Source organism: Anopheles coluzzii, chromosome 3 (genome assembly GCF_943734685.1).
Source record: "Anopheles coluzzii chromosome 3, AcolN3, whole genome shotgun sequence".
NCBI lineage: Eukaryota > Metazoa > Arthropoda > Insecta > Diptera > Culicidae > Anopheles > Anopheles coluzzii.
In genome coordinates this window covers 86,591,553-86,607,686 of record NC_064671.1, presented here as the reverse complement: position 1 = coordinate 86,607,686, position 16,134 = coordinate 86,591,553, and the positions used below count along the sequence as shown (strand labels likewise).

The 16,134-nt window shown below is 43.3% G+C and overlaps 2 protein-coding genes across 5 annotated transcripts in view; one reads left to right on the top strand and one right to left on the bottom strand.

Moving 5' to 3' along the window:
* Nucleotides 1-12,939, top strand: part of LOC120955710 (growth factor receptor-bound protein 2) — a 38,993-nt gene extending 26,054 nt beyond the window's left edge. For all 4 annotated transcript variants that reach the window (XM_040376808.2, XM_040376807.2, XM_040376806.2 and 1 more), the window contains exons 3-5: nt 7,891-7,988; nt 8,073-8,358; nt 10,220-12,939. In XM_040376808.2, the coding sequence (XP_040232742.2) occupies nt 7,891-7,988; nt 8,073-8,358; nt 10,220-10,393 (558 nt within the window). In that variant the 3' untranslated portion in view covers nt 10,394-12,939. The remainder of the gene's footprint in view (nt 1-7,890; nt 7,989-8,072; nt 8,359-10,219) is intronic.
* A 1,206-nt stretch (nt 12,940-14,145) lies between these two features.
* LOC120958336 (protein farnesyltransferase/geranylgeranyltransferase type-1 subunit alpha) lies at nt 14,146-15,753 on the bottom strand. The gene is made up of 3 exons (XM_040381052.2): nt 15,464-15,753; nt 15,043-15,397; nt 14,146-14,902 (listed from the first exon to the last, which is right to left on the bottom strand). The coding sequence occupies exons 1-3, from the start codon at nt 15,603-15,605 to the stop codon at nt 14,380-14,382; spliced, it is 1,020 nt and encodes a 339-aa protein (XP_040236986.2). The 5' UTR covers nt 15,606-15,753; the 3' UTR covers nt 14,146-14,379.
* Nucleotides 15,754-16,134: the final 381 nt, after the last annotated feature.

Here is a 16,134-nt window from a genome sequence, read left to right as displayed (position 1 = left end):
GTCGACGATATCATCGTCCTCGCTAGAACAAAGCTGTGAAATGTGTTGAAAACAAGGGCGTAAGGAGGAAGATGGGACATGCTTAAAGAAAAGGTGCAGACGCTTATGTTTTATGTAAAATCGTCGCCTTACCTTACCACCCACCCAGTGCCAGTGCGCCGAGCTTCTTTAGCATACAAAGCATTCCCCCTTCTTCTCAGACACGGTTTCGGACAGCGGAAAACTATTATTAGACATTTGCCAAAGCAACTCGCCCAGAGTGCGGCATGCTGTGTCTCTTCCTCAGCTCATGTGTGTCGCATTACCGAGGGATCGGCAAACGGTGGACGACGGTTGTGTTTTTTTCTTCGGAGGACGACCCAACTATAGCGCAAGTACGTTATGCTGTCGAAGGAGTTCATTAGCATAAACGGTGTAGCATTTGGGGCAGACGGTAGAGGGACACAGAGCTCTAGTGAAGCATAGTAAGGAAGCATTCCACTGTGTGCAGCTAGTGTGTGGCTGTACACTCTGTGTCTCTCAAAAATGGTCACCGATGGTCTCGTTGATGCTTCGGTCGCGCTATTTCTGGTACACTGGTACATTATTAATAGTACACTTTTAATGTTCCACTTTTGTTGGGCACCCGGTGCTCGGCCCAGTCAGTCCGGCACACAAGTCTGGCGGCTGGATGATGAGCTTTAGTGTTTCTTCTCCGTAAATGAAAATATCTTTTCCTTTACTGGTGGAGAGTAGTTTGTTTTTTTATATATTTTTTTAGTTGATATTTCTGACCGGCCAGTCAGAAAGATGTTGGCTGAAAGCAAGCATGATGATTGGTCTTAGATAATGGAGTTTTTAAGGGTACACCTTTCAAGCAAAGGAAAATGAAGGCTGTAAGGCTTTGCTATCTCTACTCTCTTTTTCTTATAAGATTCGTTTCGTTTTCTTGTTATACCTTATTCCTATTAAGAAGCTGACACTCCAGTAGAGTCCCTTGGTATTGAGGAGAACAGTACCGGGGAAACCCAAGAACCACGTCCGGTCTTTACATCTTAAATGAATGGAACTTCCGGAAGCGGAATATTTCCACGTATTGAAATATTTATTATGATTAGAAATATTTCCTCGAATTTTATGTTCTATTTTTGATGTTTCGGTGGTTATATATCGGTTTTTGATTCAAGGTCGGTGCACAGGCTTAAATCAAAAATGTATCAAAAACAGTTAATAAACCGTGAAACAAGTCATATAATAAAAATATTCATAAATGTGTAAATAAATGTGGAATGTTTTCTACGTACAAAAAAGATACTAAAATAATTAATAAATTTAGGTATTACACACCACTCTTTTAGTGAAATTTTCCCTTTAACATACGAGCTTAGATTGAGGTTTAATTCATACCGAGAATAGTACAAGCAAGCTCATCGTAAAAAAAGTCTTCTTTTTTTCATTTTTTACGAACAAGCTGCAAGCCATGAAGGCCCATCGGTTCAAATGTTATCCGACCCCGTCTTTCTTCTAGAGCAATAAATGATTTTCTGGAGGTTATGTGATAAAACCTTAGCCTCGTGCATAAGTCTTCCCACGCCATTGGTAGAGAGCTTCTTGCTCGTTTTGCGAAGAAAAATTGCTCCCTCAAAAAAGAAGCGAAACAACACGAGCAGAGAAGAAGCGATCGGATATTACACATGACAAAAACCAAATTCTTGGAACGAATACATCCTGCTCGAACGGGCCGCTTTTCCACCCCCCAATACAATGTAAATCTGCTGCTGCTGAAGGATAACGAGTTTGACCTTCGCGATATTCGCTTAGAACAGCAGCTGTAGCAGCATTGGAGAGAGGAGAAAGCAAAAAGGAAACCGAATCTCCGATAGAACATCACATAGAGACAGTGGATCGCGCGGCTCCACGGTCGCGAGAAGATTAAAGAAATCTTCTCGCTACGAGGAAGAAAGACGAGAATGTGAAGCTGTGGCAAGAAGGCGAAAGAAAAAGGGCAGCAAAAAGACTTTCATTTCCTGCGCTCACGCTGCCAACCACGTGGAAAAGACATACGACACAGAGCGGTGGGAAAATGGGGGGAGGGGGGGCAAGGAAAGCAGCTTTTCGCTACGTACATACGTCTGCTAGGGGGTGACGTTAGATGGCGGTGGTTCGCCTAGCCTTGAAAGGGAAAACTTAGCAAGCGAGAAATGTGACGCGTGAAGCGACCGATCGTCTCAGGTGCTACACCTTTCCTTTCCTAGAACGGTGTCACTTTCATCTCTTATTTATGTATTTCATGGCTTGCCTCTGTGGCAGCAGTACAAACGAAGGAAAAACGAAATCAATGTCCGCCGTGTTGGTTGGGTGGTGGATAAGACGCGCGAACGAGAAGGCACAACAAAACGTACGTGATGCTGCTGTAAAACCTGTCAGGATGCAAATAAAACCTCGCACTGCGCGCTCCTCTCTTGTATATTAAGAAAGGCGAACGTTTTGCTGCGTTATCGCTCCACTACTGCTGCTGCTGCTGTGCTCAGTGTGTTGTGCATAATCCAAAAGCCCACCCGGAAATGGAAAAGGAATGCTTGTGTGTTGCGTGTGGTGGCATCTCTTTTCATTCGAACTCCTGCCTTCATTCTTAAACAAATATTTTCCGGTTGGATTTTTAAATGATGCAGATCGAACGAAACAACAACACGCCGGATATTTGAGAACCTCTTCCGAAACACTTTCATGCGTTTTTTTGCGTTTATTTGTGTGTATATTTTTTTTTTCGCCCATTCGCTGCTCCTCCTTATCGTAAGGGCAATGTAATAATCATGGGCCGTTGAACTGCCGGTGGAACTTGCGCTTTATGTAACGCGCTGGAAAAATGATATCGGAAAACTTTTCTCTCCTTCAATGAGCTTCTCGTATACCTTTTTCTGCTGCTGCTGCTGCTGTGGACCGAGTTTATGTGTGTGTAAGAGGATACAACACAAGGGAGAGCTTTTTCTGAATCTAAATTTTCTGTCTGTTGTATATAAAAGGAGGGTTGTATAAACACACACTGTCGTACGTACATCGATGCAAAAGGTAGGGAAAGAGTAGTTAAGAGGAAAAGTTTTTCCTTGTTACAATCAACGTAACACGCTTTGTGCCCGTGTTTTGTGTTGCTGTTCGTTGCGAGTGTGGAAAAATAAATTTTTTGGAGAGAATTTTTTTACTTTAGCTTTTCTGTTTGTTATTTATAAAAATAAAAGTGTTTTAAAAAAGAAATATTTATAAGTAAACGAAAAAGGAGCAAGCAGAAAAATTATAAAAAATATAAAATAATATAAATTAATAAAATTAATTAAAACGTATCAGTAAGAACATGAAATAACCTTTCAAGCAATTAGACTAATAAACTTCCTCTCTTTTAATTCGGTTAATGTTCTCCTCCTTTGCTCCCACATTCCACGCGTGTATCACGCGTAAATATTAACCGTTACGCATGCCCCCCCTCGTGTGCTTAATTACAATAATTGCACCATTTTTATCACATTTCTTCATTCCTTCGCGCTTGCAGCTTTTTTTTCCATTACATTACACAAATAATGACATTATTTTAATTATGCCATCATGAGAAGAGCTCACTGCTCTCGGCGCCTCAGCTGCTGCGTGTGCGTGTGTGTGTGTGGGGAATGTTAAAAGTCGCGTAAGTCAAAAACCGGCAAAAGACATACCGCCCTGAAGGCTCTGTTTTCACTCCGTCAATGTTCTTCCCTCCACCCACCGGCGTTCAGAATAAATTTACAGAACTCCTCTTGAACCGCTGCGCAAATCGCCGCGGTCGTTCAAAAGTTACGAACAACTTTACAAGCCACACTCGGTGGCAAAAGGATCTTTGCCCTTTTCGGGGTTTTATATAGGGATACAATTTGTTTGGCTTGATTGAAGATTTTCGGTAAGCACAGTGGCGAGAGCTTTGCACTGATTTTCGGTTCATCGTGCTTAATTTGTGTGGAAAGGGCGGCCTGCGGGCGTGGGAAGCACTTGAAGGGGAAACGTTATTACCATTTATGTTGCTAAAGTTCAGCCAGAAGGTGCTGAAAAGCGCGCTTGCATGGACTGATTGCATTTTGTTGCCTAAACGAGAAAATGCAAATTGACTTAAGTGCATGATGAAAACCCGCTTTGCGATGTGCTTCGGCCGGATTCGATCCGTATGCGCCACTTCGAAGGGGATGAACTTTTCAGCGCACTTTCTGTAAGATTGGTATATACTAACTCTCCATGAAAGTCATGTGCTCCATCAAGGAATGCAACAACATACAGTTTAGTCTGATTTCAATTGAGAGTTTGATTAAGGATTGAGAAGTACGGGCTCGAAATTTCACTAAAAACAATGTTTTGAAATCAATTATATTAAATGATTTCAAGTTATGAGATGTTGACCCTAATACAACGGCCGTTAAGACGGATAATAGTGCCATAGTAACAGGCTGGCTGATAAGTCCCCGGTCTGACACATAGATGGCGTCGCTAGTATTAAATGCATTTTTGTATATAGTACCAACCTTCAAATGATTCGTGTCAAAATTTGACGTCTGTATGTCAATTAGTTTGTGAGACAGAGCGTCTTTTGTCAAGCAACTTTTGTGTTGTGTTGTTCCACCAAGACGACGCACCGTGCCACAAGTCATTGAGAACGATGGCAAAAATTCATGAATTGGGCTTCGAATTGCTTCCCCACCCACCGTATTCTCCAGATCTGGCCCCCAGCGACTTTTTCTTGTTCTCAGACCTCAAAAGGATGCTCGTAGGGAAAAAATTTGGCTGCAATGAAGAGGCGGTCGCCGAAACTGAGGCCTATTTTGAGGCAAAACCGAAGGAGTACTACCAAAATGGTATAAAAAAAATTGGAAGGTCGTTATAATCGTTGTATCGCTCTTGAAGGGAACTATGTTGAATAATAAAAACGAATTTTGACAAAAAAATGTGTTTTTCTTGTTAGACCGGGGACTTATCAGCCAACCTGTTATCGTATAATATTCAAGGTCCATAAACTACTGCAGGTCGGTCCGTTCAGTGTATTTTGGAAAATTTTCATTTTCAGCTAGGGGTAAGCTAGGGAGAGTCCAAAGTTGCCTTGCAACTTCCATACAAAGTCCCTTGCAACCCAAACTTCTTCCTTATCTGAAACTTTCCATAGAAATCTCCATCCATCAAGGCTATTAAAATTATAGCTAAGGACCCATCTGTAGTCTATCTAGGCCCCTTGATAATATTGCAATTCAACTTTTAATTTCACGTGAAATTTCAATCCGGTTTGTTCGAGATTTGAACGCCATACGAGGTCGTCTTTTGGTCTGCACGTTACCAATCATACCACGGAGAAGATCATCATGGTGAACGTTTATTTTGCTCCATATTCGATGCATGTTGCTTTTATATGGATCAAATAATTTTTTTAATGATTTCGAGACAATTTCAACTACTAATTTTGAAGAGTTCTGTTATATGGGATTAATTTGTTTTTAAGAAATAACTTTTATGTGTTATTTTGATTATCGACTGAAGGCAATATATCGTCCAATTCATCTAAACAAGAATGGTTTTTATCTGAGATTGGTAAGAGTAACTGAATATCTTCTATATTTTCCACCAACAATGAACAGTCCTAATTTTAGCTTCAAACCTATTTCTGAAGATGCTTGCTACCATCACCAGCCATCACCCACCCTCTGCGTTGCGATGCATATCGACCACGACGACAACAAAACTCTTTCCCAATAAACTGTTTATCTGTGCAACATTGTATTTGTGTTGCTTCTTCCCCCTTTACCGTCTATTATCAACGATTTTGCTGTGGCACGGTCGAGTGCGGAACGCACACGGTCCATTTCCATCATCCTCCACAACGATGTACGCTCGATCTATCATGTGTTTTCTTGTCCCGCATCAAAAGATCCGCAAAATAGTGGGAGTGAAGAAGGGTGGAGTGTTTTGATGTGGGAAAAGTTTCCATCGGAAGGTTCGGGAAGGCCGGGTAGAGGGTCATCGATCCCGGCTGGAAGACGAGATACGTACAAATCGTCCGTAGCACCATTTTTATATTTATATTTATACTGCCGGCTTTGGCAAAAGATCGCCCAGCGAGGGGCCAGTTATGATGGTTGCAATATGTAAGATGAGAAGTTTTTGTGATTTTCGTTAACGTCCGTACTTGTTTATGCATAGCAAAGGATGATAGAGTGAAACCATTTTGCTTCAATTCATGCTAACACTACCAAAAATCTCAGAAATCAAATTAGAGGTCATTTGTGCATTTCTCTCAGAATTGTCTTCTTCTGGTGATTTGCCCTTTTCATATCATATTCTCCGTATCGTCATATGAACACTGGGATATTGAATCTGAAAGTAAAATTAAACCACCATTCCCCATCATCATGACACGCTGTGTATATACACAGCAAAACTCCAATTAGCATAACTGCACAACTTCAAACACCATCCATCCGTCGTCCATCGGCAAATGCCGCCCCATCCGGTCCCATAAACGCTGAGTACAATCTGTCGGATTTTGCTTTTTGCTAGTGAAAGTTGATGAAAATCACATTAAAAGCAGAAAAAACGACCGATAATGAACGTGTGAAATGTTTCATTTCGGGATTAGGTAGGGTGGGGTGGGCAAGTGTGGTCGCCCGTTTTACACCACTACACACACGAAATATGAGAAAATTCATCACCATATGCAAATGCGTGTTAGCGCGAGATTTACGATTTCATACCACCACCACCACCACCCGGTTGTTGCAAATTATGTGTTTACGATTATCGTACCAAAAAGATGTTTTATCGCCAAAACACACACACACAGTGGGGTGAATGCATTCATGGGTGCATTTGGGTGGCTGTTTAATTAACTTCTTCCCGTCTGCGCTGCTGCAGTTGGTTGCGTCCCTTCCCTTGCGTTCAACGTGGGTGCAATGCTCTCCAAGCTTACATTTTTCCCCGGCCAGAGCGTGTATTGGTATATTGACTAAGTAATTTTATATCCATTAACGTGGTCTCACTCCCTAGCGGGGCACAGTTTTTCAGCTATGATAAGCATTGGCTGTGAGGCGCCCTCACATTGGATGCTCATCAATGCTTTTTGGGTAGTTAGAATTGGGAATTATTTCGATATTCCATTTGTGAATCATTGCAATTTGCAATGCGGTATTTGCGTTAAATGAAAGCATGTTGAAAATTGTGCTTTGCTTTATTATTTTCGGTAAATATTAGTTCATCGATTGGTCAGAGCGGTTGATTCAATTGGATTTGTCATCGAGCGATTAACATTCGTATTGCCCGGAACATTCTTATTTAGTTTGAAACAGCTGACATTTTTCACTATTTTGTGTGAAAAAGTAGATATTTTTTACTCGTAGTCAATTTTTAAAGAATATCTAATTGTTATTTACAATTATTTAAAAAATGAAATGTAAACTCACCATAGTACCGTACAACGGCCAAAATCAAATCATTAGCCCCAAAAAGAAGGCAATTATCAGATTATGTAATTTCCCTTAAAATATACTCCCATTAAGCTATACTAACGATATCGCTTTTTCTTCTTTTCATTTTCTCTTTCTTGCTGGTGTCTCGTTGCTGTGCTGATGGGAAAATCCGTTCCACTATCAACGAATTTAATTTCATCAACACCATCTGCTGCTGCTGCTGTTGCTGTTGCTGACTCGCGTCGTACCCGATGTCAATAATGTGCTGTGCATTTTTAAAACTGCGCCGTGTCGTCGTTTCGTCTTTAAACATTGCAATCCTGCCTTTGCAAACTGCTACGATAATGATCACTCTCTCTCTCTCTCTCTCTCTCTCTCTCTCTCTCTCTCTCTCTCTATCTCTCTCTCTCTCTCTCTCTCACTCCCAACGGTGCCTGCTGCTGTTAAACAGATTTTAAATATGGAAGACGACATGAACTGGTACCGGGCGGAGCTAGACGGCAAGGAGGGACTGATACCTAGCAATTACATAGAAATGAAAAATCACGAGTAAGTTTTACCGCCCCTCCCTGGCATGGTCCTTTTCGGCGATAGAAAATCTAAATCGCTTATCCGTGTTTCCTTCTTTTTCAGCTGGTACTACGGGCGCATCACACGGGCGGACGCGGAAAAGCTGCTATCGAACAAACACGAGGGCGCCTTTCTGATACGGATCAGTGAATCGAGCCCCGGCGACTTCAGCCTGTCGGTCAAGTGCTCCGACGGCGTGCAACACTTCAAGGTGCTGCGCGACTCACAGGGCAAGTTCTTCCTCTGGGTGGTGAAGTTCAACTCGCTGAACGAGCTGGTCGACTACCACCGTACCGCTAGTGTGTCTCGATCGCAGGACGTTAAACTGCGTGATATGGTGCCAGAAGAGGTAACTGCTTATTGTTTGCAAGTTAGCGTAAACCCCGGGATATGTTATAGGATCAGTGCTGCAGAATGTCATGAGCATCACGTGATGTTCACCAACGAAAACAATCAACATGCTGGCTTGATGCTCATTGTTGATACTCAATGAAAGTGCGTCATAACATGCGAGTGCTTGAGTCCAACGCGAAACTCTGACTGACAAGCTGAGCTTAATGCCGGCGCAAGCATAATCATGATTTTTTCTGGCTGTAAACAGTGCTGCCAATTGCCATTGTCATAAACACTCATGGCTGAAGCGAAGCTCAAATCAGATTACGCACACAACTGAGATGATCAGAGGTGAGACTCAAACAGTTGGTGGATCAATCTTGATGCCCAATTGCTTGATGACAATTTGTTTAGCACCCAACTCTTGGTCAATCACTTGGTCACGACATTTTCTGTCGGTGATAATCACAACATTCTTGAAATATGAAAACATACTCATTTTGTTTCTTGGAACCACTCGCAATCATCGCATATCTCTCATGACTATCGTGATGATCGCCGACAGAAAATGTCACGACCAAGTGACTGACCAAAGGTTGGTTGTACAAAATGTCACCAAGCATGTGATGATCACACCAACTTTTTGAGTCTCACCTCTGATCATCACAGTACAGCTCGTGACGGTGACATTATTTTGTTTCAGACGAAATTTGTCATGATTATGTCAGTGACATTTGCCAGAACCGATCACAGTGAAAAAATGTCATGAAATAGTGACTGACCAAGCGATGGTCGCAAAAATCACGAAGCGTGTATTGGTCACTCCAATCGTTTTAAGTATCACCTCTCTTAATTCAGTCAGATTTTTTGTCAGACATTGACAGTGACATTTTGCAGCACTGGTTTTAGGATATAAGTTTACATCGATTGGATCACGTCAGTCTTACAAAATGCCTTAAAAAGGAGCTATCTCAGCTGTTGTTCAATGCATTTTGAACACGCTTAGTATAAAAGCCTTCCGTTTTTCAATGAATTCTAATTGCCCTATCTAAATTCCCAATCCACTGTTTCTCCTTTATCCTGTGAAGCATCCTGCCACAATGCCTTTAACACGTTGTTTTGCTGTTTTTGGCAGACTTCTAACCTAGCACTTGGGTAGCAACTAAAGCTGCTGGCAATATTCTTACAACACCTCCGATTTCCACTTTCGGATGACCCCGGACGCACCCATTCTCTACTGCCAGTGCTGCACAGCCGCTGTGCCGGTAAAATGTTAATGGCGTAAATTTAATTTTATCACCACTCTCGCACAGGCCAATCGGGCGGATGCCGTTCGTTTTCTCTCCTTTCTTTACTGTATGGTGTGTTGCTTTAGCCCTTGACCAGTGGTCAGTGGTAGGTGGGGGGGGGGGGGGGAGAGAGAAAACAGGAAAAACGGGTTGGAAAAGCAGGAAAAGTAGTGTAATAAAAATGTCCCTTTTTTTTGCTAGCGCCTGTACCGCGGTGATAATGGTGGCCTTCGTTGGCCTCTTTGGATTGAATTACGTTGGCCCGGATGACGTTGGCCCGTGTGTCCTGACCGGAGACTGTGTGTGTTGGAAGGAAAACTAGCAATGTGAGGTAGAAAAGTGGTAGTAAAGACTTTGATAAGATAGTTGCCCTTAACGGTCCGGGACATTTAGGTCGGAGTGAGCCATCAGGAGCACACGAACAGCTATACTTGACGTTATGGGATTGTTTTTTTATCGTTGCCTTTGTTCGTTTGCTAGTTTTTATCGTCCATTGGGGATCAATTGAAGGTTTAGTTATAAATGTGGGCGCGCGCACACACACAAACCACACCTATCTAAATCGTTTGATTGCGCGTTTCGTTCTAGATGTTGGTGCAGGCTTTGTACGACTTCGTAGCGCAAGAATCCGGCGAGCTGGACTTCCGACGAGGGGACGTCATCACGGTGACGGATCGTTCCGACGAGCACTGGTGGAACGGCGAGATCGGCAACCGGAAAGGACTGTTTCCAGCAATATACGTAGCACCGTACCATTCATAAAACATAAGTATTTTTACTCGCCTCTCCTCCCATACATACGCAGAGACTTGCATACCACCCCCGTCACAGATGCACAGGCAACCCGTGTGCGCCGGAAAGCGCGAATAGACCACACAATAGACATTGTGAAAAATACACAAACACATACATATTGGCCCTCTTGATATGAAGGGAGAGTGAGTGAAGAGCCGAGCGCAACCACTTCCATAACTGCACTACCACCACCACCACCCCTCTAGCACACCAAAAGACGTGCTGGACTACGGTTACTTTTATAGGAACAGTTTTTACCCATTTTTGGATGTAACACACACCCTTAAGAAAAAAGAGAGAAAAAATACAATAGATTCAACTGATTTGTTGAAAGTACTGTAGTAGGAGCAACGCGCGCGATCACGATCAGCCACTCGTAACGAGAGTTTAACTTCTTTCTGTTGCGAGTAATCGAATCGAACGCGCAGAGGGAATCCGTTGTAAATTCGACGAAACGATGTGTATGAGAGAAAATACTCCCAGGTCGATCCTTCAATCATGATTTTGCTATCATTGCTGCTTGTGCGTTCACTCAACAACAAACGCTCTCGCTGCTTTATGTTTAATCGAGATTCAACGTTCGGGAACGAATTGACAGCAAATGGAAAACCCTTTAAATATTATCTATGTTTTTCTTTTATTGTGTAGTAACAAAACAGTGCAACCGAAAAGGAAGACGATAAAACGTGTTACGCTATAGCAAACGCGGTGCCAGATGAGGAAACAGGGGGGAAGAAAACGTAACTCGAATGATTTAAAACAAAAAAACGGAACGAATGGTGTAATAATGCTTAGTTATGATGAAGACGGGCTAATATTGAACGTGTTACTGTTAGAATTGAGAATGGTGCGGACAGAGGAAGCGGGATGTGTTACACGGGTTCTCCCTTCTAGAAAGGAGGCACAGTGTTTGATGACAGAAACAGAAGCAAAACAAAAAAAAAAACGACTCTCTGTACCACCACAATCCCCAAAAACTCACAATCAAACAAAAGCAGATCAAAAGCGAAACTCTGTCGAATGTAGGAAGCCTCCCAAGGTAAGGTGGCAACGGTTAATTCATTCACTTGCGTATATACAATATTAAAGGAAGTCATATTTTACGTAGTTTCGTACTGTAAAGTTTTGCTTCAAATCAAATTCAATCTACACCCGAAAACCACCACCACCACCACCACCATCGCTTCTATGTTGGCTGTTCGTTGCTTTCCACACTTTTTGATGCATTTTTCGTGTTCCGTTGGGACTGGGGCGGAATTGTTTCGTCCCTTTTTTGTGTGCTAAATGTGTCTGCGTATGGAAATGCGCACTGTTTTGATGTTATATGAAGGCGTTTTTGATATCGATACTAGTTTTTGTGACCGATCATCGCTCCGGCGAGTGTCCGTTTTACATTTACACGCACGTGTGCTCGCAGCCAATGGGTGGACAGGAAGTTTGTTACTTGATTTTGTTTTTGCTATGTGATTTGTAAGAAGTGTTGTACCACTTAGGTCTGGTTTTACTACCGACTACGCAAAGGGGTAAAGATCACAAATTGAAAACAAAACAGTAGTAATCCTGTATTGCGCTACAAAGAAATGCAATTCATGAAGCGCTATAATCTACCTTACAACCAGCAAACACAGCACGAGTGAAGAACAACTCTTATAAGTTTGTAAAATCAAGTGGTAGCGTCATTGCGCAGGTTTTTGCCAAATTCGTATCAGATTTTTGAACGTTTAAATGACCCAACAGGAGGGAAAACCATTTGCCGCAGTACTGTAAGAGAGAGAGAGAGGTGGTACTCGCTACAAAGCTAAGCAAATAGGACGAAAGCACCTCATGGTGTAGTATGTTTTTTTGTCGACTGAATGGAAGCGCAAACACAGAACAAACAACAAAGGAAGTGAACAGAATAACATGAATCCTCAATTGCGAGCAAAACAAAAAAATCCATTTGTATAAAGCTAATTATAAACAGAGAGAGAGAGAGAGAGAGAGTAGAGAGAGAGAAAAGAAAACATAAAAGTAGCGCATTTCTTCAAGCAAGTGACATAATAGAGTTGAACGAAGAAAACAAAACATAAATCATAAATAAAAGGTGAAAGCAAACAACAAAAAAACAATCGATCGAAAATAGCCAACAACAATACCCCCGGGGAAGAGAAAGAGAACAGCTAAAACAGTCACAAAAAAGATGGAATAAACCTGAACCTGTAGGAGAGTGCCGGTACCGGTGTGCATGTGTGCGTGTATGTGTGAAATCAGCGATCGGGAAGAGTGCGAGACCACACTCTACTATTACTATACCTAACTAGCGAGGCCACAACAACAAAAAAGGAAGGAAACAACAACAAACGCTTGAAAGTTGAAGGACGCGAACGCAGGCGATAGAACCGAAAACCGGGGACGCGGATGTAGAGGGGACGAACACTATAGTGGAGTAAAAGGTAGTAGTGAACATGGAGGGAAAATTATTAAGAGCAAACAAGAAACAAACTAATAATAACACCAGAGATATAAAAACAATATTCCCGTTGACTTTTTTGGTTGGTGGCTGTTAGTTTTTACAATTCCGAAATGAACCGCAATGAGTAAGTGATTGTACAATATGAAGAATAATGGAAAATAAATGACAGTTCACTGAATAGAAGGAAAGAAACAAGAAACAATTGTTCCGAAACGGACAATCAACCACTGATCAGATCTTCATCATGTGGCAGATTTTGGAGAAGATGGCTGAATACAGACACGACACATACCATCTCTGCATTTACTTCAAAGCCGCATATGATCGAGGGTGGAGACCACGGGAACCATCTTCTATAAATCAACCCAGATCCTGGCATACGCTGATGATATAGACATCATTGGTCTGCGGCTCTCCTATTGAAGATCAGAAGGTGGCAATATCAGCAACCATACCAATAACTAATCCAAACCTACGTAGGCGCGACGTACAGATAGGAACGCACTTTTGAAGTCGACCCAGAATTCACCTATCTTGGATCAAAGGTTAGCAACGACAACATCATGGTAGCTGAGTTGCGCGCAAAGACGCTGGCCTCCAACCGGTCCTTCTACAGCCGTAGAAATCTCGTACGAATCTGGGACTATATAGCACCTATATAGATAGTTTCGGAACTCACATACGCCTCTGAGAATCTGACAAAACCCTCTTAGCTGCGATCGAGAGGAAGATACTCAGAAGGATCCTTGACCCCGTATGTGTGGAAGGACAAGCCGTTATAATGATGAGCTATGCGCTTGCCGGAATTGGTTTCGGAATCATAATCGGATCCGGAATCGGAATCGGTTCCAAAATCAAAATCGGTTCTGGAATCGGAATTGGCTCCGAAATCAGAGTCGGTATCTAAATTGGAGTCGACTTCCAAGAACTGGTTCTCATTCTAGAGCTAAATCGGCTCCGAAATCGATTCTAGCATCGGAATTGATTCCTAACACGGAATCGTAATCGGGTAGGTCCGATTCCGAGCTCCCACCACTACTTTTCAGGCCATCCACAAGGAAAGAGGAGGCGTAGTAGGCCCAAACTGAGGTGGCAAGATGACGTGGAGGCGTCCGCCATTAAGGCCGGGACAGCGAACTGTCGACAGACGAATGCGCGTGACTGTGAGTGGTTTCGGACACTCCTGAGGCAGGCCAACATCGCAAAGCGGTTGTAGCGCCGGATAAGAATAACCAAAGAATTGCTTGAGCCTTCCTTAATTGGCCTATTAAATATTGCAAAATTATCTATTTATTACTTTTTTGTTTGTTAACAGCACGCTCCGATCATGTGCTAAGCTATTTTGCTGCCACTTTACCAGTTTCTTTATTTGTTTGAGTGGAGGAAAAAGAGAAGAGAAGAAAAAATCTAACAAAACTAGCACTAAAACAAAGTTCACCCTCCTCCGTTGCTCTGCTCATAAGTTAACGTACTTTTGCTCTGCTCCGGGGGCACACTGCCATCACACGCCATTTCGTCCGCCGCCGGCCGCCACCCGTTCGGACGCTTTCCGCCGAAAGTTTTCCGCAATGTAGCGCCAGTACTTGCAGCGTATCTTGTCGTGCTGGTTCGCCATCGACTCGCACAGATCCTGCACCTTCTGGTGGTACTCCTCGGCCACCGCTTCATTGCCGCCCGACTCGATCACATCGAAGTATTGCTCGGCGTACAGGTCCACCAGAAAGGCCAGCAGGTACGGCGACCGGATGCCGTCGTTGTACAGTGCCTCGCAGAACTCGACCACCACCGGGAACTGGGCCAGCTTGCCGGTGCCCTGCTGCAGCAGACCGCGCAAAAAGTTCCACGGGCTTTCATTGTTTTTGATCAGGCCCACGCGCGTAATGACGTAGTTGACCTCGCGCTCGAGCACCTCCGGCGTGAAGCCGCCATGCTTCAGCACGAAGAACCGCTCGTTCCAAGCGGAATTGTTGCGCATATCCTCCGATATTAACCGGTCCACGTAATGCAGCTCATCGTCAAATAGGCTACGGGGTGTGGGAGGGGAAAGAGAAGGCAATTAACTAATAGTAGTGCTTATCGGGGTGACACACTGTTTGTGTCACGTAGAGGGGCTATAAATGTAAAGGCAAACAAATCATTGCGCTGCGACGGAACCGGAACGTACTTGTAGTTCTTTATGACCCACTGCCGGTGCTGCCAGGCGTGATAGTTCTTCGCATCCATGTCGAGAATGCTCTCCGTCAGTGCCAGCTCGCTCGATGGGTCGTCCAACCATTCGACGATGACGCGCCGATGATGCCACACCTGGTAGTTTTTCGGATTGTCCGCAATGACCCGCCCGATGTAGGACAGCTCCTCGTACAGGTCGGCGTTGAGCGCTTTCAGAATGTCCCGCCGGTACTGCCACACGGTGTAGTTGGCGGCATTCAGCTTGGCCGCGTCCTTCGTCAGCTCGAGGGCGCGCTGGGACTTTTCCTGCCTCGATATGATCGCACGCAGATAGCCAAACACATCGTTAACTGTGAAGAGAAATGGAAGGATCAGCAATGTAATCCATGTCCAAAGGGGGAAGGTCAAAAACTTACAGCGCTCACTGTACTGGATCATCACGACCGGATTCTCCCCGTCGTCCTGGGGAAGTGGTGTAATGTCGGACCACTCCGGCCGGCGCGAGTACAGCGCCCAATCGTCGGAGAAATCCTCGTCGGAACTGTTACCGTCTGCCATCGCGCACACCGAGTGGATACCGTTTTGTGGGGAAGCGGAACCTTTGTGACCAGTTTTTTCCACCCGGAACCCGTATTTATTGCCGAAAACGGACCGTGTGTTGTTTCTTTGCTTTTCTTTCTATTGTGAATGTTTTATGAGCTGTCATCGGATACGCGTGCGAGGTTCATATATAGGTGCGGTATGTCTAGAATATTTGTTATTTATTTTTTGCTTATTTTGTCATATTTTGCATTTTTGTTAATACTAGGATTATGAGTAAATTATTGTGCACGTGCTTTTGTTGTTTATTCAACTGAAAATCGAAAAATAGCAGAAATGTATCCCATTTAACCTGCTTTCTGCTTACCTTGACTGCCAAGCTGTCCGCTTGAACAGTGTGGCCAGATTATTTTGGCGGTTTTCGGTATGCGTATCAAAATGTTTTATGAAGTTTTTGCATTTGTCGCAATTGTGCATTTTATAATATTATGATGACAGATGTGTTGTAATGGTTTTTATTCAAATCTAAACTCCTCTTTTAATGACT